This window comes from Delphinus delphis, chromosome 1 (assembly GCF_949987515.2).
Source record: "Delphinus delphis chromosome 1, mDelDel1.2, whole genome shotgun sequence".
Taxonomy (NCBI): domain Eukaryota; kingdom Metazoa; phylum Chordata; class Mammalia; order Artiodactyla; family Delphinidae; genus Delphinus; species Delphinus delphis.
The window spans coordinates 43,344,686-43,369,871 of NC_082683.1; the positions used below are offsets into that span (position 1 = coordinate 43,344,686).

Sequence of the window (25,186 nt, forward strand, 5' to 3'; positions counted from 1 at the left end):
GCTGAACAAATTAATGAATGAACTGGGTTTTTTTGTTTTTTAAATTTTTTGGCCGTGCCAAGCGGCATGTGGGATTTAGTTCCCCAACCAGGGATTGAAGCCACACCCCCTGCATTGGAAGCATGGAGTCTTAACCACTGGACCGCCAGGGACGTCCTGAATGAACTGTTTGTAAAAAATCATTAGGACAATACCAAGTGTGGTAAGGATGTAGAGCAGCCAAAACTCTCATACACTGCTGGAGGGCATGTAAATTGGTAAAACCACTTTGGAAATTTGGCAGTATATATACTCAAGCTGAACATATGTATATCCTATGACCCAGTAATTCCAACAGAATATACCCAACAGAAAAACAAACATATCATCAAAAGACATGAACCAGAATGTTCATAGCAGCACTATACAGCAATGAAATGAAACCACCAACCACAACTGCACACATGTGGGGAAAATCTCACAAAATAACAATGAGTTAAAGAAATGAGACGCCAAAAGAATACATACTATACTGATTCCATTTACACAAAGGTCAAAAACAGGTAAAAGTAACCTATGGTGTTAGAAGTCAGAATAGAAGGAAACCCTGGTGACTGAAAGGAAGCACAGTGGGGGAGTGGAGTGCTTCTGGGATGCTGGACATGTTGTTTCTTGAACTGGATGCTGGTTACACAGGTATGTTCTCTTCAAGAAAACTCACTGAGCTGTATATGACTTGTGCATTTTCTATATGCAGGTTGTTTTTCCATGCAAAGTTCAAAAAATTAATCAGGAGTCCTTCTGAAGAGGCAGCATAAGGAAATCATAGTATATATCAGGCCTCTTTGCACTGTTACGCCACTTTCCTACCCTCGACCCAGCACTGCATCTCATCCACTGTAAGCAAAAAGGTTCCCCAACAGCGGTGATGAATGGAGTGGAAAGGCAGGCCAGACTTGGCCTAGCAAAGGCTTTGGCTTCTAGGAGATACCCACTACAGGCTCCTAATGTTGCAGATACCAGAAATCTGGAACATGCACACTACCCAGTCCAGGAGCCACACCCAAGGAAAACAGATAAGGGAGTTGCAGTAAAAATAATGATAGCAGATATTTACTGATCCAATAAGACAGAGGTAGAACCAAAACTCTTGATACGTTTATCTCATTTAATCCTCACAATAATCCTAGAACAATGCTAGTCCATACTAAGTGCAAGGTAGGCACTCAGTAATAAATATTTGCTGAATAAAAGGTAGATGCTATTAGCACTTCAAGATGGTAAGTTGTCCCAGTGTTATACAAGATAGCACATGCTTAATTCAAACCCCGAGCAGCTGGATTCCAATGACTCTGCTCTTAAGCACTTACCTTAGAACACCTTGTGTGAAAGTAGATAATGTTAATACATGTCTAAGACAGCTTGCTTCTGGTATGCTTATTACAATAAACCAGGCTTCCCAGCCACTGACTGAAAGGTCAAATGGGCCTTAATTTCCTTACCCACAAAATGGGGATATTGGATTGGTGGAAAAGTTCATTCGGGAACTTCCATAAGATGTTACGGAAAACCCAAACGAACTTTTTGGCCAAACGAATAGAAACTTTCTTTTATTCAACCAATATTTATTTATTAATCATCCATTCTGTACCAGGCACTATTCTAGAATTACTGAGGATTAAGTGAGAAAATGCAAAATGGTCAATTCACTTCCCCAGTCCCTTGCATTTATGTGTAAGGGACAGTGATTCTTTTTTTTTTTTTAATAATTTGATGAATGTTATGAAACACATACAATTCACACAAAATTTTGCATTTAATTTCAGGGAATTCATAAACCTTCTAAAGTCCATATATCGCCCTTTGTTACATTAAAATCTGTTGCAGAGGGACTTGATAAACATGATCTCACACCAGAAACCTCCAATGGCATTCACAACCACCCAATACAGCAGGGAAGAGGGTACCACTTTTACAGATAACTAAAATCGAAAACTGCCATATCCGATCATTGCAATTTGCAGATAGTCCAAGATAAGAATCTCGCATCTCATGCCTCTAAGTCCAGTGCTTTTTCCAACTGTCAAAATAGAAGGCCCTTCTCTTCATTGGTGGTGCAGTGGTTGAGAGTCCGCCTGCCGATGCAGGGGACACGGGTTCGTGCCCCAGTCTGGGAAGATCCCACATGCCGCAGAGCGGCTGGGCCCATGAGCCATGGCCGCTAGGCCTGCGCGTCCGGAGCCTGTGCTCCGCAACGGGAGAGGCCACAACAGTGAGAGGTCCAAGTACCGCAAGAAAAAAAAAAAAGAAGGCCCTTCTATCCCGGGGTTAGACTAGAGAAAGTAAAAGAGGTGCCATTACACTCTCCTCCTGGAAAGAAGGTGGATGAGAGCCCAGCAGTTAAGAGCAGCTCTTCTGGGGAAAAGAAGACCTGGGTAGGAGCTCAGGCCGCTTAGTCACAAAAAGGGACTTAGACAAGTCTCTTTCTCTCTGGGAGCAACTGCTACATCCGTAAAATCGGGTAATAACTTCTGCTGCTCCGCCTTCCCTGTGGTGCTTGCTACATAACACTACGCTGAAATGAGGAAAAGATGCGACTGCTTCACAAGGGCCATGCAGATGGAAGGTTCACATGGTTCAGATCATTACTGAGAGTCTCAGGGCGCTGAGGACAGGAGTGTTCACGCTTTTCTGTTGTTGGCTTTCGGTTTCCCCGCTACAAGGTCGCAGTCCCCCGGAGAAAAGCTGTTAGAAATCGCAATGTGGAAAGTAAAACGTTCCTAAAGGGTTTAGAACGTGCCTGGCACTTAATAATAGGCGCTTAGTACATATCTGCTGAATGGATTAATGGCTGAATGAGTCCACAGAGAACAATTCCTCAGTCCCGCGGCTCAGATCCCTCTCCAGCCCGTGGGACGCCACACTCACCGGGCGCCGCAGTTTGTTGGAGCTGGGCGCAAGCCCTCCGCTTCCCACCGTCCCCGCTTCAGGAGCTCGTGGAGCTGCAGCAAATCTACCTGCCCAGGGGCACTCCTCTTACAGCTACCAGCCGCGTACTGGAGCCGAAGCGAGGGCCTCCCGAGGAATGGACAGAAGGTGGAGAAAAAGAAATTTCCCGCCAACGCCGTAGCCCCGCCCCCAGGGTGTCTCCACGTTCCGTCAGCAGCCAGCCCTTCCGCCCCGCCCATCTAAGGAGGGGACGCAGGACGTATATCCGTCAACGGTCAGAGGCCATCATTGATTCGGTATGCTACGGCGTTCGCGCAAGAAAGTGCCCGACTCTAAAACATTTCCGGGTTCAAGATGGTCGCCCAAACTATTTAGTGAGACTTCCTCCATCCTTCGTTCCACTCCGGTTTTTTAACCTGGATGTGACGTCCTAAAGAACCCGACGGAAATAGAACGGAAGGAGGTGTAAAATGGCGAACCGTACTGTAAAAGATGCGCACAGCATCCACGGCACCAACCCTCAGTATCTGGTGGAGAAGATCATTCGGACGCGCATTTATGAGTCCAAATACTGGAAAGAGGAGTGCTTTGGCCTTACAGGTGAGCAAGAGCGCGCCGATCCCCCCGCCCCAACCCCGGTCATCTTGTGGCCCAGTTCTCCAGACCAGTCCGATAGGACTGGCCCCTGGGGGTGAGACTAGAGGGGAATCATTGTCATTCAGAAAAATCTGAGCGCCTACTCTGTGCCTAGTCTTGTGTTGGGCTTTGGGAACACAGATGGATCTGATAGGACCTCATTCGGAAGGGTGTCACGTTGCGGTTCTTTGAGTCATTACATGTTTAATGATAACTTGCTGGGTTCCAAACAGCACAGAGACCCTGAAGGTCTTAAAGGAATGTCAATATGCTTGAAACCAATTCATGATCTTCCTATACTCAAATCTGGACCATTTGCAGTATTTCCACATCCCAGTCCTAATATAAATATATGCTATTCAGAGAAATATTCCAGGTAGTCTTTGATCTTTGTTTAATTCTGGCTCCTCTTTTGGAGCTGTGTTACCCCAGCGAACCGTGGCTTTCTTTACTGTAAAACGAGCATAGTAATACTGAACTTAAAGGTCAAAGGGTTGTTCTAAGGATTAAATGAAATGTATAAAAAGTGTTTGGTATAATAAAAGGAATCCAAATCGGAAAAGAAGAAGTAAAGCTGTCACTGTTTGCAGATGACATGATACTATATATAGAGAATCCTAAAGATGCTACCAGAAAATCAATGAATTTGGTAAAGTAGCAGGATACAAAATACACAGAAATCTTTTGCATTCCTATACACTAATGATGAAAAATCTGAAAGAGAAATTAAGGAAACACTCCCATTTACCACTGCAACAAAAAGAATAAAATACCTAGGAATAAACCTGCCTAAGGAGACAAAAGACCTGTATGCCGAAAATTATAAGCCACTGATGAAAGAAATTAAAGATGATACAAACAGATGGAGAGATATACCATGTTTTTGGATTGGAAGAATCAACATTGTGAAAATGACTGTACTACCCAAAGCAATGTACAGATTCAGTGCAATCCCTATCAAACTACCACTGGCATTTTTCACAGAACTAGAACAAAAAATTTCACAATTTGTATGGAAACACAAAAGACCCCAAATAGCCAAAGCAATCTTGAGAAAGAAAAATGGAGCTGGAGGAATCAGGCTCCCTACTTCAGACTATACTACAGAGCTACAGTAATCAAGACAGTATGGTACTGGCACAAAAACAGAAATATAGATCAATGGAACAGGATAGAAAGCCCAGAGATAAACCCACGCACCTATGGTCACCTTATTTTTGATAAAGGAGGCAAGAATATACAATGGAGAAAAGACTTCCTCTTCAATAAGTGGTGCTGGGAAAACTGGACAGCTACATGTAAAAGAATGAAATTAGAACACTCCCTAACACCATACACAAAAGTAAACTTAAAATGGATTAAAGACCGAAATGTAAGGCCAGACACTATAAAACTCTTAGAGGAAAACATAGGCAGAACACTCTGTGACATAAATCACAGCAAGATCCTTTTTGACCCATCTCCTAGAGAAAGGGAAATAAAAACAAAAATAAATGGTATGTAATGAAACTTAAAAGCTTTTGCACAGCAAAGGAAAACATAAACAAGATGAAAAAAGTGTTTGGTATAGTTACAGCTATATGTTAATAAAAAGCACTCAGTAATCAGTGGTGGCGGTGGTGCTGTTACCATTGTTAACTACTGCTCTGCTGTTACTGCTCTGCCACCATCCTAGCTGTGTGTCGATGGACGAGTCATATTGTTTCTCTGAGTCGCCATTAAATTTTGGAGTCATGTAAGGTTTACTTTGGGGGCTTTTTCTCATTCCATAGTTTTCTTCTTGGATGATATCCGTACCACAGTTCCCTCATATATATAGATGCCTTTAAATTTATCTCTGCAGCCCAAATCTCTCCCTGAGATCTAAGTCTCTGATTCCAAGGCATGCCAACTCCATATGTGCAAAAGTGAACTCATGACGTTTTTTCCCAACACTAGGTTATGTTCCCTTGTCATATATTTTCATTGCATTCTGCATCTTCTTTCAATTACTGATCACACTTTCAATATTTTTTTTTAATGCTTTCTGCCTTGCCTGACTGTAAACTCCATAAGAGTAGTCATTGGGTCCCTCTTCTTTATCCCTCTACCTGTATCTCTGCTACTTGGCACCTAACTATAAATTGCCAACTGTAATATGGAATGAATTAATATAGAAATTATCCTAAGGGAACTTGGAGAAGTCTGATTTATAAAGTGATTTCCCATTAATAGTACCTAACCTTTATTTATTTATTTATTATCTGTGTGTCAGGTAGGTATTAGCATTTGTTTCTATTATCTCATTTGATTCTTACTATAGCCCTTAACTTTGTACCTTTATTACTCAAATTTGAACTGACAGGCTCAAAGAGAGGTGAAATGACTTGCCCTAGTTCACACAGCTAGTGTTTGATTTTTTTAAAAAAATATATTTATTTATTTGGCTGAGCCGGGTCTTAGTTGTGGCATGTGGGATCTTTAGTTGTGGCATGTGGGATCTAGTTCCCTGACCAGGGACTGATCCCGGGCCCCCTGCCTTGGGAGTGCGGAGTCTTAACCTCTGGACCACCAAGGAAGTCCCTAGTGTTTGATTTTTTTTTTTTTTATACAGCAGGTTCTTATTAGTTATCTATTTTATACATATTAGTGTATATATGTCAATCCCAATCTCCCAATTCATCACACCACCACGTCGACCCCACCCCCCACGCCACCCTCTGCCGCTTTCCCCCCTTGGTGTCCATACGTTTGTTCTCTACATCTGTATCTCTATTTCTGCCTTGCAAATCAGTTCATCTGTACCATTTTTCTAGATTCCACATATATGCGTTAATATACGATACTTGTTTTTCTCTTTCTGACTTACTTCAGTCTGTATGACAGTCTCTGGGTCCATCCACGTCTCTACAAATGACCCAATTTTGTTCCTTTTTATGGCTGAGTAATACTCCATTGTATATAGGTACCACATCTTCTTTATCCATTTGTTTGTTGATGGGCATTTAGGTTGCTTCCATGACCTGGCTATTGTAAATAGTGCTGTAGTGAACATTGGGGTGCATGTGTCTTTTTGAATTATGGTTTTCTCCAGATATATGCCGAGTAGTGGGATTGCTGGGTCATATGGTAATTCTACTTTTAGTTTTTTAAGGAACCGCCATACTGTTCTCCATAGTGGCTGTATCAATTTACATTCCCACCAACAGTGCCAGAGGGTTCTCTTTTCTCCACACCGTCTTCAGCATTTGTTTGTAGATTTTCTGATGATGCCCATTCTAACCGGTGTGAGGTAATACCTCATTGTAGTTTTGATTTTCATTTCTCTAATAATTAGTGATGTTGAGCATCTTTTCATGTGCTTCTTGCCCATTTTTATGTCTTCTTTGGAGAAATGTCTATTTAGGTCTTCTGCCCATTTTTGGATTGGGTTGTTTGTTTTTTTAATATTGAGCTGCAATGAGCTGTTGATATATTTTGGAGATTAATCCTTTGTCAATTGATTCGCTTGCAAATATTTTCTCCCATTCTGAGGGTGGTCTTTTCATCTTGTTTATGGTTTCCTTTGCTGTGCAAAAGCTTTTAAGTTTCATTAGGTCCCATTTGTTTATTTTTGTTTTTATTTCCATTACTCTAGGAGGTGGGTCAAAAAAGAGCTTGCTGTGATTTATGTCAAAGAGTGTTCTTCCTCTGTTTTCCTCTAAGAGTTTTATAGTGTCCAATCTTACATTTAGGTCTTTAATCCATTTTGAGTTTATTTTTATGTATGGTGTTAGGGAGTGTTTTAATTTCATTCTTTTACGTGTAGCTGTCCAGTTTCCCAGCACCACTTATTGAAGAGACTGTCTTTTTTCCATTGTATATTTTTGCCTCCTTTTGTCATAGATTAGTTGACCATAGGTGCGTGGGTTTATCTCTGTTCCATTGATCTGTATTTCCCTAGTGTTTGATTTTGACAACAGTATTGAAAGGTTATTATCCCCATTGTCTAGATGAAGTTCGCTCAAGGTTGTGTAGCTATTGAGGAGTTATTTGTTGTTATTGTTTTGTTTCTTCTAACTCTTAATCTGGCTTTTTTTTCTCCTAACATGATGCCAAGCACGGACTCTGAAGTTAGACTGCTTGGATTAAAACCCAGGCCCTGCCACTTTCTGGCTGTGGACCTTGAGCACATCACTTAATCTTTCTTAGCCCTCATTTTCCTGGCTGAAAACAAGGGCAGTGCTAGAACTTACCTCCATGGCTTGTTGTGAAGATTAAATGAAATAATATGAAATGCTTAGCAGAGTACCTGTTATATAATAATCTTTCAGTGTATATTGACTGCTGCTATTATTATTAATTATTATTACACTCTTGTTCTCCTAATATTAAACTGTTAATTCAGGAGCACCAAACATTGAACTAGCTTTAACTTCTCTCCACTTCAAACCTGGAAAAGCTTAGTCCTGATGTGTCTGAGATGCCACTCTGTTTTTGTTTCTTAGCTGAACTTGTTGTCGATAAAGCCATGGAGTTAAGATTTGTGGGTGGTGTCTATGGTGGCAACATAAAGCCAACTCCCTTTCTGTGTTTGACCTTGAAGATGCTTCAGATTCAACCTGAGAAGGATATCATTGTAGAGTTTATCAAAAATGAAGATTTCAAGTGAGTGAAATGTTTATTAGCTAATATAAAAACTTCAATTTCATGGTCCAGAATTTGGCTTTACTTAAGAGGAGTGAAAACAGTGTTATCTCATTTCCACAGAGTTCCACTCTAGGATTTTGCTCTTGAGCCTCTTGAGTTTGTGTTTTGTCTGTTTTGATTATATTGACCTTCTCCTTCACTGTCTCAGTCTTGATGGCTTTTCCCAAAAAAACAGTATTTCACAAACTCATTGAGCATATACTAAGCAGAAGTGAGTGCCTAATATGTTGGTAGCAGTGAATGCTTAAGGATGAAGAAAACAACATAGTGTGGTAAAGAAGAGGGAAACTTTGGTGTTAAATGTAGGTTCATGTCCAGACCCTGTTACTTATTAACTGTGACCTTGGAGAAGTTACTTAATTTTCTAAATTTTACTTTATTTACCTATAAAATGAAACAGTAATAGCAACTCAGGATAGATGTGAGGATTAAGGAAGACAGAACAGTAAATCTCCCAACACAGTGCCTGTTGCAGGGTGTACGGCCCCAAAATATAAGCTGCTCTTATTATTTTATTATCCATTTTCAAGGAGCTCACAGACAAGTATAGGAGACAGACATAATAATAGATTATTATGTGCCACCCTCTATTCTAAAAAATTTAATATAATAATTTATTTAAACTTCACAAAACCCTGTAAAATTATTATCCCTATTATATAGGGGAGGAAACTGAGGCAGAGAGAGATTGGTTTCCCCAAGGTCAAATGCTGGTAAGTGGCAAAACTAGTTTCAGAGTCCATATCCTTTGCCACTCTATTTTGTTTGTCATATACAGAAACTGTTGAATTTCAAATGCCTACTCTTTATCCAAGTGGGGATTTGAGTGGGTAGTTGGGATATAGGAGAAAGGGAGAAGAATCTTACAAACATTAATGGCTAGAAAACAGCTAACTTTTATTAGGCACTTACTGTGTGCTAGCTATATGCTATGCTTAGCACCTTACATACATTTTTTACTTAATACACCAAGCCATCAAATTAGGGACTATCAGGTACATTTTATAAGGATTGAGAAAGCAAGTAAATTGCCCAGTGTTACACAGTTAGTAAATAATGGAATCAGAATTTGAACCCAGATGACTTTGACTTTTTTCCATAACCAGCATTCTGCTTCCTAGCAACAATTTATATATTCATGTCTATGTAAATTGGTTGTATTGTTAGTAAATAAATCTTATACTTTCGGTTGTTAAGTTTAGTATCTCATTTGATTCTTAAAATAATCCCATGAAGTAAATAGGTTGTATCTTAGTTTTACAGATGATATAATAGACCCTGAAAGTTGAGCAGCATATCCTAAGTAACCACAGCCAGTAAGTGGTAGAATGAGAACTTGAACACAGGTCTCCATATTTTAGCTATCTTTCTACTGCCCCATGCTGCTTCTAAAAATTTAGCTTTCTCATCTGCCAAAGAGAAGAAAGAACTTGTTTATCCACTACTGTCATGAGAAAAGCCAGTTGTAAAACTCAGGAACTTTGTAGGATGGCCTGTTGTTTCACTGTCATCTATCTGTCAGGTATGTCCGCATGTTGGGAGCACTTTACATGAGGTTGACAGGCACTGCAATTGATTGCTACAAGTACTTGGAGCCTCTATACAATGACTATAGGAAAATCAAGAGCCAGAACCGAAATGGAGGTGAGTATGGTGCCAGGTGTCTAGACCTTCATCCCTGAGCCAGTTTTTATTTCACCAGTATCTCTAGTGTCACATTGTCACATACATTGTGAGTGTTGCTCTTAATCCAGATTGTTACTGCCTTCCGTCAGGTCCTCCTTCTCTCTCATGGGGAGTAGCACTCCATTAGACTACTAGCTTCCTTTCGACCTTACCCAGTCTGCCCGTCTGCCTGTCTTTCCAACTGCATCTCATGTTAATCCTTGCTTTGCATCATGTGCTCCATCCCATAAAGACCTAGCTCCTGAATGACCTTCACTGTAAAATCCTTCTCCAGACCTCCCAGGCAAAGTTAGTTTTCCGTACATTACACCTTCACAGTTCTTTCTACTGGCCTCTCTTGTACGATACTTCACCCTGCAGTATATAGACTGTACTCATGCTTATGTAGGAATCCCACTGAAAAATAATAAGTGTATCCAGGAGGGGCAGCTCCATACCTTTTACAAAGAGACATATTTTGTGGTAAAATGGGATTCAGGGAATGCAGTCAGAACTTTTTCTCACTTAGTATCATAACAAAAGACTAGTAGCATTTGCCTTTACCCTCTACATATTACACTAAGGAGTAGAAGTTAAGAATTTGGTATTATTCTTTAAACTTTTATTAACTTATTCATTCATTGAATAAATACATATTAGGTGTCAATGTTATGGCAGGTACTATGCTATGTACTGAAAATAATATGGTGAACAAGATGGACATGGTCATGGCCATCATGAAATTACTTAGTTATGACTCTATTATGTTAAACTAAGACAGGAGTTTTAAACCTAGTGACAATTTGGGCCAGATATTTCTTCGTTGTGGGGAGCTGTCCAGTGCATTATAGGATGTTTAGCAGCGTCCCTGGCTTCTACCCACTAGAGCACCCCATAGTTGCAGGGGGCAACACCACTGAACTAAGAACCAAGAACCACTGAACTAAGGTAATGTTTACCATAGAAATTCTAAGAAGCTATTGCTCCACTTACCATATAAGATACATGATTCTTAAAAATAGCAAATCACTATGTTGTACACCTGGAACTAATATAATGTTGTAAGTCAATTATACATCAATTTAAAAAAAGTTTGCTGACCTGTGCAGGGGAAAAGATACATATTCTATATTCAGGAACTTAGTGGGTTCACATGAGAAATTGTACTTGAGTTATAAATTTTATTCATGAACATTACCCCATTACAATTCAGGACTCTTTGTGCTTGTTTTTTGTGTCTCTCCTGCTAATTGGGACAGCTTCATTCATCCCTTTATCCCCAGCTCCTAGAAGAGGCATGGCACATAAATGGCCTCAATAAAAGGGAGTTGAATGAATGAAGATAGGTGGTGATGACAAGAATATGAAAGGCTGTAGTTTGAGCCCAGGTTTGACAGTAGTCCCTTCAGTGTAACTGCCACACTGCAATAGCTTTATTAGTGAATGTGCAGGCAAAGGGAAGCTGCAGAGAATTCACACTTTCTATACCAAGTACCCTGTTAGATATCTTACATAAAGAATCTTACACTTCTTTTACTTTTTGGCTATTTAAATTTATTTCCTAGTTACTTGAGCTTATTATTTTTCTTTCAGAGTTTGAACTGATGCATGTGGATGAATTTATTGATGAACTACTGCACAGTGAGAGAGTCTGTGATATCATTCTGCCCCGGCTACAGGTAAGAGATAAAGGTCATACACACACAATACACAGTACACAATAAAATGTGTGTAAAGATCTCTTTACACGCATACATGATAAAACACCATGGAGCTCAGAATCTTCTTTTTTTTTTTAATTGAAGTATAGTTGATGTACAATATTATGTAAATTATAGGTATACAGTATAGTGATTTACAATTTTTAAGGGTTCTACTCCATTTATAGTTATTATAAAATATTGGCTATATTCCCTGCATTGTACAGTATATCCTTAGAGTTTATTGTATACCTAATAGTTTGTTCCTCTGAATTCCCTCCCCCCCCTTCCCTCTCCCCTCTGGTAACCACTGGTTTGTTCTCTGTATCTGTGAGTCTGCTTCTTTGTTACATTTACTAGTTTGTTGTATTTTTTAGATTCTACATATAAGTGATATCATACAGTATTTGTCTTTCTCTGTCTGATTTATTTCACTTAGAATAATATCCTCCAATACTGCATAGCACAGGGAACTATGCTCAGTACTCTGTAATAACCTAAATGGGAAAAGAATTTGAAAAAGAATAGATACAAGTATATGTATAACTGAACCACTTCACTGTACAGCTGAATCATTTTACTGTACACTGTACTGTACTGTACTCCATTATGAAATAAAATTTTTTAAATAAATAAATAATTTTAAAATAATAATAATATCCCCCCAAGTCCATCCATGTTGCTGCAAATGGCAAAATTCCATTCTTTTTTATGGCTGAGTAGTATTCCATTGTATATATATATATATATATATATATATATATATATATATACTGCATTTTCTTTTTTGTTCCAAATATACATATATTATTATATTTCTTTATAAAAAATTAATGTAATTATGACAATATACTTTAGGTTTTTTAAAAAAGATTTTATTGGAGTATAGTTGATTTACAAGGTTGTATTAGTTTCAGGTGTAAAGTGAATCAGTTATACATATATCCACTCTTTTTTAGATTCTTTTCCCATATAGGTCATTACAGAGTATTGACTAGAGTTGCCTGTGCTATACAGTAGGTCCTTATTAGTTATCTATTTTATATATAATAGTGTGTATATGTCAATCCCAATCTCCCAATTTATTTCTCCCCCCTCTTCCCCCTCTGCTAACCATAAGTTTGTTTTCTGCATCTGTGACTTTCTGTTTTGTAAATCAGTTCATTTTTACCATTTTTTTAAGATTCCACATATAAGTGATATCATATATTTGTCTTTCTCTGTCTGACTTCACTCAGTATGACAATCTCTAGGTCCATCCATGTTGCTGCAAGTGGCATTATTTTGTTCTTTTTAATGGCTGAGTAATATTCCATTGCATATACGTACCACATCTTCTTTATTCATTCATCTGTTGATGGACACTTAGGTTGCTTCCATGCCTTGGCAATTGTAAATAATACTTCTGTGAACATTGGTGTGCATGTATCTTTTCAAATTAGTGGTTTTGGGTTTTTTTGGGTATTTACCCAGGAGTGGACTTGCTGAGTCATATGGCAGTTGTGTTTTTATTTTGAGAAACCTCCATAATGTTTTCCACAGTGGCCGCACCAATTTACATTCCCACCAATACTATATGAGGGTTCCCTTTTCTCCACATCCTCGCCAACATTTGTTATTTGCATTTTTTGTGATGATAGCCATTCTGACAAGTGTGAGGTGATATCTCATTGTGGTTTTTTTGATTTGCATTTCCCTGATGATTAGTCATGTTGAACATCTTTTCATGTGCCTGTTGGCCATCTGCATGTCACCTTTGGAAAAATATCTATTTAATTCTTCTGCCCATATTTTTTAATGGGGTTGTTTGCTTTTTTCTTATGGTCCTCCTAATTAGCAGTCTTCATGTCTATGAGAAAGATAGGAGATTGGGAGTGAGAAGAAAACAGAAAAAGTGATTGAAGGGTAGGGCTTTAAAAGTGAATAACACAAGAAAATTTTGTTCTTTAAAATGTTATATTATTAAGGAGATTGTAGTAGAGTAGGTTTTTAAGCTTTGTGAGCAGTTTTTCAAATTGATCTTCATATAAAAATCTAGGATATAAAACAGATGAAAGGAAGGTCAGGAATGGGAGACTGATCCACCTTAAATATCATCTTTATCGTCTTACCTCCCTTTCCTAGTGAGAAATAATTGTCCGTGAAGCATCTTTCAAGAATGAGTCTTACAGCATATGATTTTTAAAATAATATTGTAAAATACAAAGAGAAAACAGATATAGTAGGTAGCCTAAAGAGAAAGGGAATGGTCTATAGTGGAGAGTTGAAATTTATCCATGTTGTTGCACATTTCAATAGTTTTTTATTTCATTTGTTGCTGAATAGTATTCCATTGTATGGATATACCACAATTTGTTTACCCATTCATCTGTTTATGCAGAATTGCAGGGTACAAGGTCAATGTACAAAAATCGGTTGTATTTCTGTACACTAGCTATAAACAACTGGAATTTGAAATTTTGCTAAAAAGGTACCATTTACAACAGCATCAAAAAATTTAAAATAGGGCTTCCCTGGTGGCGCAGTGATTGAGAGTCCACCTGCCGATGCAGGGGACACGGGTTCGTGCCCCGGTCCAGGAAGATCCCACATGCCGCGGAGTGGCTAGGCCTGTGAGCCATGGCCGCTGAGCCTGCGCGTCCGGAGCCTGTGCTCCACAACGGGAGAGGCCACAACAGTGAGAGGCCCATGTACGGGGAAAAAAAAAAAAAAATTTTTTAAATAATTAAGGATAATTTTGTCAAAAGATGTGTAAGACTTAAAACTATAAAACATTGCATTACTGATGGAAATGAAAGAAGACTTAAGTAAATGGAGATATATCATGTCCGTGGTATATTTTATACCATGACTTAGAATTGTTAAGTTGTCAATTCTCCCAAATTAATCTGTAGATTCAATTCAGTTCCAGTCAAAATCCAAATAAAATTTGATATAACTTGACAAACTGATTCTCAAATTTATATGAATATGCAGAGGACCTAGAATATCTAAAACAACTTTGAAAAAGAACAAATTAGGAGGACAAACACTACCTGATTCCAAGACAGTGTTGTGTTGGCATAAAGCTAGACAAGTAAATAAATGGAACAAAGTAAAGGGACCAGAAATAACTGTACATATATATGGTCAGTTGGTTTTCTACAGAGATGTTAGGGCAATACAATTGAGAAAGGATAATCTTTTCCACAAATGGTGCTAAAACAGTTGAATAGCTGTATGGAAACCAATGAATCTCTACCCTTAGCTCATAAACTTGAAGGGGATAATAGTCTCATAAAAGCTAAGAGTATAACATAAAGAAGGAAAACATAGGTGAAAATCTTAGTGACCTTGGGTTTGACAAATTCCTATAATAAGACATAAAACCATGAATTATTTATTAAAAATTAATAAATTGGCCTTTATAAAAATTAAAAACTTGCCTTTCAAAAGACACTATTACAAAACTAAAAAGGCAGGCCACAGACTGGAAGAATATATTTGCGCAACATATATCCACCAAAGTTCTTGAATCTACACTATATAAAGGACTCTTGAACTGAATAACAACTCAGTGGACAAATGAACAAAAGATTCTAACAGACATTTTACCAAAGAAAATATATAGTTGGCCAATAGCACATAAAAAGTTGTTCCGTACCGTTAATCATTATGGAAATGCAAATTAAAGGCACAGTAATATACACTACATACCTAGTAGAATGTGACCCTGACCCTATCAGGTGTTGGCGAGGATGTGGAGGAACTGGAAGTCTCCATATCCTATTGGTGACAATATAAAATGGTACAACCTCTTTGGAAAAGTTTGCCAGTTTCTTAAGAAGTTAACCATACAATCCAGCTATTCCACTTCTAGGTATTTACTTGAGAAATGAAAGCTCATGTCCACACAAAGACATAAGCACAGATAATCATAACAGTTTTATTTGTAATGGCCAGAAACTGGAAACAGCCCAAATGTCCATCAAGTGAATGGACACAAATTGTGATGTGTCCATACATTGGTACTACTCAGCAGCAAAAATGAACTATGGATGCACAACAGCGTGGATGAATCACAAAGTAATTGTGCTGAGTGAAAAAAGACAAAAAGCTGTATGTACTGTGTAATTCCTTTCTAATAAATGTAAACTATAGTGACAAAAAGGAACAGTGGTTGCCTAGGTGCAGGGTAAGGGAGTGGGGAGGAAAGGGAATGAGAAATCACAAAGGAGCACAAGTAAACTGTTGGGTGGGGTGGATTTATCCATTATATTGATATAGTGGCTTACAGTTGTATACAGTACGACTCAACACTCATCAAATTGTATACTTTAAAAATGTACAGTTTATTGTGTATCGATTATACCTCAGTGAAACTATAAAATGTATTGCAAAAGTCATTGGAATACCTGTAGAGTAAGGGTCTTTTGCTCTTAGTGCTCTACTATTCTCTTATTCTGATGTCTATGTAAGAATCAGCAGCATTAATGAAAGGGTCGCAGAAACAGTGTTTAAGATGGGGGATGGGAGCAAATTCTTAAGTTTTAAGCAACCACAGAAACCCAAACTGGGAGGATCCAGAACTTCAGGTCTCTTTTTTGATCCTACTGCAGCTCAGTAATTTTGAAGCAATTTGCTGTATCCCACCTGCTTTTGAGGTGCTCATTTCCTTGCTAGATATAAACTAAAAGGAATAATTTAAAGATCAAAGGTCACATAGTATATGATTCTCTTTATATGGTATATTCAGACTAGGCAAATACATAGAGACAAAGCAGATTCGCGGTTACCAGGGGTTTCAGGGAAGGGGGAATGAGGAGTGATTACTTAATAGGTATGGGGTGTTTTTCTGGTGTGATGAGAAAGTTTTTAAACTAGTGAGAGGTGGTCATGGAATAGCATTGAATTTTATACTTTAAAATTGTTAATTGTGTATTATGTGAATTTCACCTCAATAAAAAACAGATCAAAGGGATCTGAAAAACTTCAAAGTAGAGAATAGAATGGATTACAGATACATAATAAATGGGTGAGGTAAATTTGCTCGAGGCAGCAAACCAGATGGATAAATGTAGTTGGTAGATGAGTGCTCACACTTAAATGCAATGAACCACTCCTCCTCCACAGTGACTCAGTTACAGAAAATCCTAGAAAATAATCCTGAAAATTATTTCTTCTTTTCCATATTGGCTACTGTAGACTGTGTAGTGAAAAGAATGACATTTAAAATCTGAAAACCTGATTTCAGGGCCCAATTCTCACATTTATTATCCTTAGCTGCTACTGTTATTTTTAGAAATACTGCAAGAAATGGAATATTCTGAAGTGCAGTCAGTTGTAACTAAGGGTTCCAAAGCTCGGTCATCTCTAAGCAAGCATATTGATGCAAATGAGGTAGTCTGCCTGGAGGCTAGAAGGAAAGACCACAAAGCAGGACCCTCACTGAGTAGAGAGAAATTGAAATATGACTGATATCTGTTATGTCACCAAGGGGTGTGTTCCGGTGTGGGCCTATGTCCTGGATGAAATGACCCTTAAGACCACCTTCTGCTTTGATTTCTGTTCCTATTAAGCAACTCATAGGGCATCAATTTAGCTTCTCATGTGCCCTGACATTGGCAAGGAGTTGCTCTGGAATGAATTCTAATTTTGTCAAACACAAATACTGTAAGTTAATACACTGACTTCAGTCACTTCCAAGTCTGGTGAACATTAGGGATTCTAGATGCCCTGTCTGATGCAGTCCTAGATCCCAGACTGTGGTGATCCTTTCCAAGGAGCCCTTTTTCAAGGGATTGACTTCACTAAATGGCATCTTTGTCTCATTTCTCCTAATCTTCATAGAATTTTGTTAGTGATGAGTGAGAGCAAAATAGAGAACAAATGTTACTATTTATTTTAGGGCTATCCAATGATCTCTATGTCCTTGGCACAAAAGATGGTAAGGGGTCTTATGACCCAGTCCATTTGTCAGTTTTAAACTCACCTTTGCCTTTCAGGTCCTTAGTCACTCAGTAAGGACTACTAAGCCACATCTTAGAAGAAATGGAACCAGGAAATGGATTGTTTATATCCTGAGCCTTGTTCAAAATGCATGACTGTAGACAGCTACCCTAAATCCTGGGTCTAGTCGAGAGTTGGTGCTACTTCAGAGCAGGACCCAAACCCCCAAACTGGGCTGAGTCTCAATGGATCTCTTGGGATAGATTCTGGTCTGAGCCTCTCCTGGCAGAACTACCAGCCAACAGTCTCAAACTATTGGCCCTTGTGTGTGAAGCCCATATTTTTTATTCAAGGCTATACCCATACTGATTGATATTCTAGTGACCTTAGAATATAAGATCACAGGGAGTAGAGGCAATAGAAAAGTGATGCTCTCTTCCACTTTGTATTTATCTCTTTACAGGGGAACTTAAAAAATATATATAGATTCCAGGTATGCGAAACTCCTTAGGAAAATCTTGAATTGTCTAGGATGTCTTTGAAATGAAATTGCCTCACCTGCTGCACCATAGGTTTTCTCTCACTCCCAGAAGCCCAGTGTTGCAGCTTCAGGACATAGAGGAGATAGCAAGCCCCCCCAACTCTCACTGTGTTCTCTTTAGAAACGCTATGTGCTAGAGGAAGCTGAGCAACTGGAGCCTCGGGTTAGTGCTCTAGAAGAAGACATGGATGACGTGGAGTCCAGCGAAGAGGAGGAAGAAGAGGATGAGAAGGTCAGACACCTGGGAGCTTAAGGGTTGGAGGAGGGAAAGTTACAGAGAATGGGAATGGTCTTTTTTGTTTTGTTTTCAAACTTTAATTTTTAACTTTCTTCAACCAAAAAATACAATATGTAGTCATTAAGAGTATAGGATTTATAGTTAAATAGACCTTGATCCATATCTCAGCTTTGCTGTTTACTAGCTGTATAATCTTGTGCAAATTACATAATCACCATTTTCTCTTCTATAAAGCAAGGATTATGAAACCTTTCTTTTAGGACTGTTGTGAGCATTAAATGAAATTATATATTATATACATAAAGCCATTAGCTTTGGGACATAATTGCCTAATAAGTGGTAGCTATTAAATACTTCGGACAAAAACAATACTCTTCATAAATGAATGCATACTAAGGAGTAAGCCTAGTTTAGGGGGAAAAAACCACCTACTGCATGGTCATGTTCTTTCACTACTTGTTAAAATGCTGAAAAGTTGAAAACAAGCAAGCTGTCAGGGAGCAGTCAGGTAAACTATTATAGCAATTCAACAGACTATTAGGCCGCCATTAAAAGTATTATGAGAAGTATATGATAGGGACTTCCCTGGCGGTCCAGTGGTTAAAACTCCACGCATCCATTGCAGGGGGTGCAGGTTCGATCCCTGGTCAGGGAACTAAGATCTGGCATAACATGTGGTGTGGCCCAAAGAAAAAAGCATATGATAATGTGGAAATGATTGTGGTGATGTTAAAAAAAAAAAAAAGGATCTAAAACATTTGTGATTAAAATTATAAGAACATGTATAGAAAAAGGCTGGGGGAAATATAAGAAATTCTGGCCTATGGATACTGAGACAGTGTAGATGGAAGTGTAGCTCTGAGCTAGTAGGCTCCATCTAAGTTAAGTGCTAAAGGAAGCGCAATCATTCATGAATTGAAAGCCAGGCAAGGCTGAGGTGCTTATTCTGTGGTGAGAGGACCAAAAGTAGGCATTCTTTTTTTTTTTTTAATGGAAAATTTAATCATATACCAAAGTGGAGAGAATGTATCTCCATCTACCCATCACCTAGCTTCAACAATGATCAACTCAGCTGTTTTGTTTCCTCCACATCTCTACCCAATTGTCCCTCACCAGTTACCTTGAAGCAGATCACAGCCATCATATATTTCATAATATTTCAGAAAAGACAAGGGCCCCTTTTTTAAGCAAAACTATATACCATCATCACCCCCCAAATGAACAATGATGCCTTAATCTCATTAAATATTCAGTGTTCACATTTCCCCAGCTATCCTACATTTTTAACAGTCTGAACTAGTATTCAAAGAAGGTCCATAAATTGTAACTGGTTCATCTTGTAGTCCGTCAGTTCCATCCATTGTTAATTTTTCCTCTTGCAGATTTTAAATATATCAGGTCATAACATCTGTACATATTCTCACAGTCTGTATTTTTGTGATTGTGTCCCTGTGGTATCACTTATCGTGTTCATTTGTCCCTTGTATTTTCTGTAAACTAGTACTTGAGTCTAGAGGCTTTAATTGGATTTGGGGTTTTTATCCCCTTTGGAGTGGAGCAACACTACTTCATAGGTAATAGTGTGTACTGCCCCCAGGATGAGCAAAGTCTGGCTGTCGCTCTTTTTGTAATATTAGGAGCCACTGATGATCTTTGCCTAGATTCATTAGGGGTTGTAAAATGGTGATATTCTAATTATTTCTTCATCATTTGTTACCTGTAACACTGCTATAAAGAGAAACCTCCCAAATCAACATTTAGTTTTTCATAGGTACAGTTTATATAAGGTAAGATAAATTATTTCCCTTTATCAGTTTTTAAAATAATGAGTTGATTTGATAGTATCCTCCCAAGGAGGAAAGCTCTCTTGCCCTTGGTAACACTGTGAGTTCATGGATTTAAGCATATTTGGTGTGTTTTGGACCATTATTGTCCTTGTTGATGCTCAAATTGTCCCATCTTTGGCCAGTGGGGGCCCCTCAACTTGACTTGTGAGGCTTTTTGATACAATCATAGTAGTCTCAGCCCCTTGCTTTCTGATATATGTTCTAGTCATGTCTTGTTACCTTCTAGCCTGGACCTAGAATTAGCCAGTTTTCCAAGAAGCCCTTGGTTGCATTAATTGGGATATGATATTTAGAGACCACAGTCTGGGCTCATTGCTACAGCTGTGTTTCTAGGACTTTACAGTTAACAAAGCTAGGGGAAAATTTTTTTTAAGCTTCAAGTACACTATGAGTTTGTACTTATTAATCTTATCGATCTTACATCTGCATCTCTTTTCTTTCACGTTGGAAATCCCATCTTCTTAAGAAGCATACTTACTTACCTCTCACTACTCTTACATAGTCCCAGAATAATGGTACCAGCACTAAACAATAATGGATTAGAAACATTAAAAAATTTTTATTTGCTTGTTTTGTCCTTAGGGTTATCCATGTATTCAAATTACTGTTTTAAAGTCACTTGGAGGTGGAATTTGGGACGGAATGGGGAGGAGAGTGTAAACTGTGTTCCTAGATGGTTGTCTATAAGCCTGTGCTCATCACTGACCCATTCTAACTCTTTTCCAGTTGGAAAGAGTGCCGTCACCTGATCACCGCCGGAGAAGCTACCGAGACTTGGACAAGCCCCGGCGCTCTCCCACACTACGCTATCGAAGGAGTAGGAGTCGGTCTCCCAGAAGGTTAGGGCCCTAGTCATTGGCCTCTTCCAGGGAGACTTTAAGCACTGTAGCGTAGAAGTTTGGACTTCATGGAAGGAAAAATGCCAGCCTATGGATAATGTCTGCTTGTCAATGTATTAGTTGCTACAAAACAACCACTCACAAAACCTCAGTGGCAGACATTTATTTAGTTCACAGGTCTGTGGTCAGTGGTTTAAGCTGGGCTTAGATAGGAGGTTTTTTGAGTATAAACTATGGTCCCTCATCTGGTGCAATCAGTTGTCTTTTGGCTAGTATAGGACAGCCTTAGCTAGGATGACTGGAGCAGCTCATCTCTTCTCTATGTGTGTCACATTCTAGGCTAGGTTAGGCCTGCTCCCATGGCAGTGGCAGAATACAAGAGCAAACAAGCCCAACCATGCAAGTATCTTTCCAGTATCTACTTGCATCACATGTACAAGTATCCCATTGGCCAAAGCAAGTCACGTGGCCAATCCCAGACTTGGAGTCAGAGGGTATTAAAGTTACATGACAAAGGACATGGATAACAGAGTTGGGTGAAGAATTGGGGTAATTTTTGCAATTTACGATATCCAGTGCACCTACTAAGGTTCTTCTTTCTCTTTTTTCTTTCCGTATAGGCGGAGTCGGTCTCCCAAAAGGAGGAGGTAGGCCTTTAGTGACTTGTGATGAAGGATAGGGATTTGGGGAGGGGGATGCTGTTGTTGTGTTTATACTGTCGGACAGATGTGGGAGTCTGACCAGTTATTTCCACAGCCCCTCCCCTCGCCGAGAAAGGCATCGGAGCAAGAGTCCAAGACGTCATCGCAGCAGGTCCCGAGATAGACGGCATAGATCCCGCTCCAAGTCTCCGGGTATAGCATTTGGGCCTTTTGCTATTGGTTGTCTTAAAGAAATGTAATAGGAGCAATTAGCCTCCTGCAGTACAGTAGTACCTTACTTTATTATTGTCTAGGAAAAAAGGAAGTGGATATAGAATTTGAAAATTAGACTTCACATCTTAACTGTCACTTACCAGCTTTGTTGATAGGAGGATGAGCTTCAGTTTTTTCATCTGAAATTATAGGAGTAAGACTTAACAGATTAGTGGTAAATACCCAGTGTGATATTTTTGAAATTTAGCCATAAAGCCTTGTGAATACATATGAAGTGAGTTCAGTTCTCTGCTACCAACAGTGTCCCTATCATAGGCCAAAAAATATTAAGCCAATGAAAGGAATTGGGAGAAATGACAGTGGAGGAATAGGAGGGTAGAATCTCATTCAATAGCCTTTTCTTCCCCAGGTCATCACCGTAGTCACAGACACAGGAGCCACTCAAAGTCTCCTGAAAGGTATGGATTAACCTCTATTTTGACTTAAGAATTTCACTCTTTATTCAGAAATTAAAGTCCCAATTACAACTAAGGTGGACCTGAAATTTTCTTGTATTGATGGAGACACTCAGGAATTCTCCTTAATTACAGGACAAAGTTGGGCTGTTGCCCTGAAAATTACTAGAATTATATATACTGTGTTTTGTTTTTCCTTTGTAGGATTGCAGCTTTCGATAAAGGCATGAGCTTTAATCTCAGGAGACCTGGGGTTCAGTCCCAACTTTTAACACTTAACAGTTGAGTGACATTGGACAAGTCACTTTCATTTGATAAATTTTTATTAGAAACTTCTATATGCTGTACACTGTTAGGTGCACTCAATCTCTCAGAGGTCATTTCCTCAATGGTAAATTTTGGAGAATGCCTAACTTGGTGTTACTCTTAAACATAAAAACACCAAGTATATTTATGAATGTTGGGTATCATCTCTGTCCCCATCAGTGTTAGCATATCCCAGTCTTCCTCAAAAGTCCTTGCCCAGGTTCCCAAACAGCTGTTAAATTTAATGATTTGTATGTGTTGCCATTTCAGATCTAAGAAAAGCCACAAGAAGAGCCGGAGAGGGAATGAGTAACAGACTCAGTTTGGTTTTAGTCCAAGTGGCCTTCTGTGGAGATAAAGGCATCTGTCTATGTGCAAGAATGAAGATCTACTCCCCAGGCAGCTATGAGAATATTCTGGATTTTTTTTTTTTTTTTTTTTTTACCAAAAGTTTCTTCACTTTTTCTTTTTTAAATGAAAGAGGTGCTGAGTTTTGTATCTTGTTTTGAATCATAATCCACATGTTTGTTTCAGTGATAATGCTTCCTAAGGGCTGCTTTTGACCTCTTTGTACAACCAACCTTGTTTGTACTCAAATTTATGAGGGTAGAATGGACTGGAACAGAAGGTATGAAACAAGGGGAGGATGTGGCCACCTGGTGACCCTCTTGTTATTAAATTTGACACACCCATTTCCTGTTTTTCTGTGGTTTAGTTTTGGTTTACACTGTGATTAGAACTGTTCTGAGAATCCTGAGATTTGTGCTGCTGCTTGCTGTACCGTTAAAAAACCAAGTCAGTGAAATATATTAGCTCCAAGTTTTATTTCTAGCAGCAGCAAGTGGTAATAAACATGAAAACTGACTGGTTAGCAGCAGCTTTATAAGAAAAGAATGAATTCAGTTTGTAAGGCTTCTTCTGGATCATTTAACAGTTGCACTGAATGTTCAACAAACAGTAAAACTTAACACTTTTTATATAGCGTTCTTCCACAGTGTTGTTTCTTCTTCCCCACAGCCTTGAATTCCAGATTAAGGTGCTCAGCGCCTTTATACTACGGGCATTGACATTATCAAATCTAGACAGTAGTAGTACGGCAACTAGGTTGAAAAAATTTGATGGAGAGAAAAGTATCTAATGCCACTCAGGGTTTTAACCTGAATTGCTGGACAACAGCACCATTCACATAACCAGAAAATACAGCAGGAAGAGACCAGGTTTTAGAGGGGTAGGTAAGGTAGTGAGGGTTGTGGTAGTAGTGAAAATGATGCATTCAGTTTAACTTGGAGTTTAATTTGAGACAGCTAAGGTATATCTAGATAAAGATATATATATAAAGATATATATTTTATTTACATCGTAAATAAAAGCACAGTGATCCAACCCTGAATTGAGGTAATTGTGGAAGGTGTAGAATTGAATGCAGTGCCCAGGGAGATGTATGTATATGTAAGAAAAGCCAGTAATAGAATCATAGGCAACACGAACACTGTTGAGGAAGAAGTGCAAACACCGATTGAAAACTGAAATGAATCATTCAGAAAGGTAGAGGAAATAGAGTGGGTTTAGAAGCTAAGGACACAGAAGTAAAATAAGGACTGAATAGTGTCCACGGGTATTGATAATCAAGAGGGTGTTGGGGTCTTTGCTAGAAGAGTTTTGTCTACCTGTTCTTACCTTTCCTCCATTAAAAAGGAAAAAATGATCAAATGATTTCCTGCAGCTCTGTCCTTGGCAAGAATTGTGAAGACCAGCTGCCTCACAGGATCCAGTTTCTTGGGAAGTCATATTTGGTCATAGGATAAACATCCTATTGCTTGCTGTTGAACTTAAGGACTTTTGCATCAATATTAAAGCATTTTGGGATCATATTTGAGATTTCATGTTCTTCACTGATTGCTCTCCTGATAATATCTGAGCTAATGTTGTCCATAAGAGCTATTATGGTTCATCATACAACTACATATAGGACTGCCTTTAAAAATTAAATATAAGCACCTCTATTTGTATCTGCTATAGAGTCCTAGCAGTTATTTCTTTATCAAAGTGTTCTAAATGGAAAGAAATGTATGCTGGCTGAATGACCTTTGGACCAACCAAGTCATCATCCAGTATACTGTTAAAATAAAATTTTAAAAGTATACTTTATTATTAAACTATAAAAATTTAGAAACCCACCCCAAAACCCCAATAATTTTTTTTTTTTTTTTTGCGGTACGCAGGCCTCTCACTGTGGTGGCCTCTCCCGTTGCAGAGCACAGGCTCCGGACGCACAGGCTCAGCGGCCATGGCTCATGGGCCCAGCCGCTCCACAGCATGTGGGATCTTCCCGGAACGGGGCACGAACCCGTGTCCCCTGCATCGGCAGGCGGACTCTCACCCACTGCGCCACCAGGGAAGCCCCCCAATAATTTTTAATACCAGAAATAAACCTCCCCAAGCATAAACTATAAACTTAAAGCATACTTAAGAGTGGGACGTGTCAAACCTCTCTCTAGAGATCATTTTGATAAATTACAGAATTGTAGAAGAGATGAATTTAGTACAGACTTTGCTGAAG

At 38.8% G+C, this 25,186-nt stretch overlaps 1 protein-coding gene across 1 annotated transcript; it reads left to right on the forward strand.

Moving 5' to 3' along the window:
* Window positions 1–3,263: 3,263 nt before the first annotated feature.
* PRPF38A (pre-mRNA processing factor 38A) lies at window positions 3,264–23,080 on the forward strand. The gene is made up of 10 exons (XM_060022024.1): window positions 3,264–3,528; window positions 8,031–8,190; window positions 9,755–9,876; window positions 11,491–11,576; window positions 18,188–18,298; window positions 20,878–20,990; window positions 21,611–21,637; window positions 21,747–21,844; window positions 22,275–22,323; window positions 22,897–23,080. The coding sequence occupies exons 1-10, from the start codon at window positions 3,399–3,401 to the stop codon at window positions 22,937–22,939; spliced, it is 939 nt and encodes a 312-aa protein (XP_059878007.1). The 5' UTR covers window positions 3,264–3,398; the 3' UTR covers window positions 22,940–23,080.
* The last annotated feature ends 2,106 nt before the right edge of the window (window positions 23,081–25,186 follow it).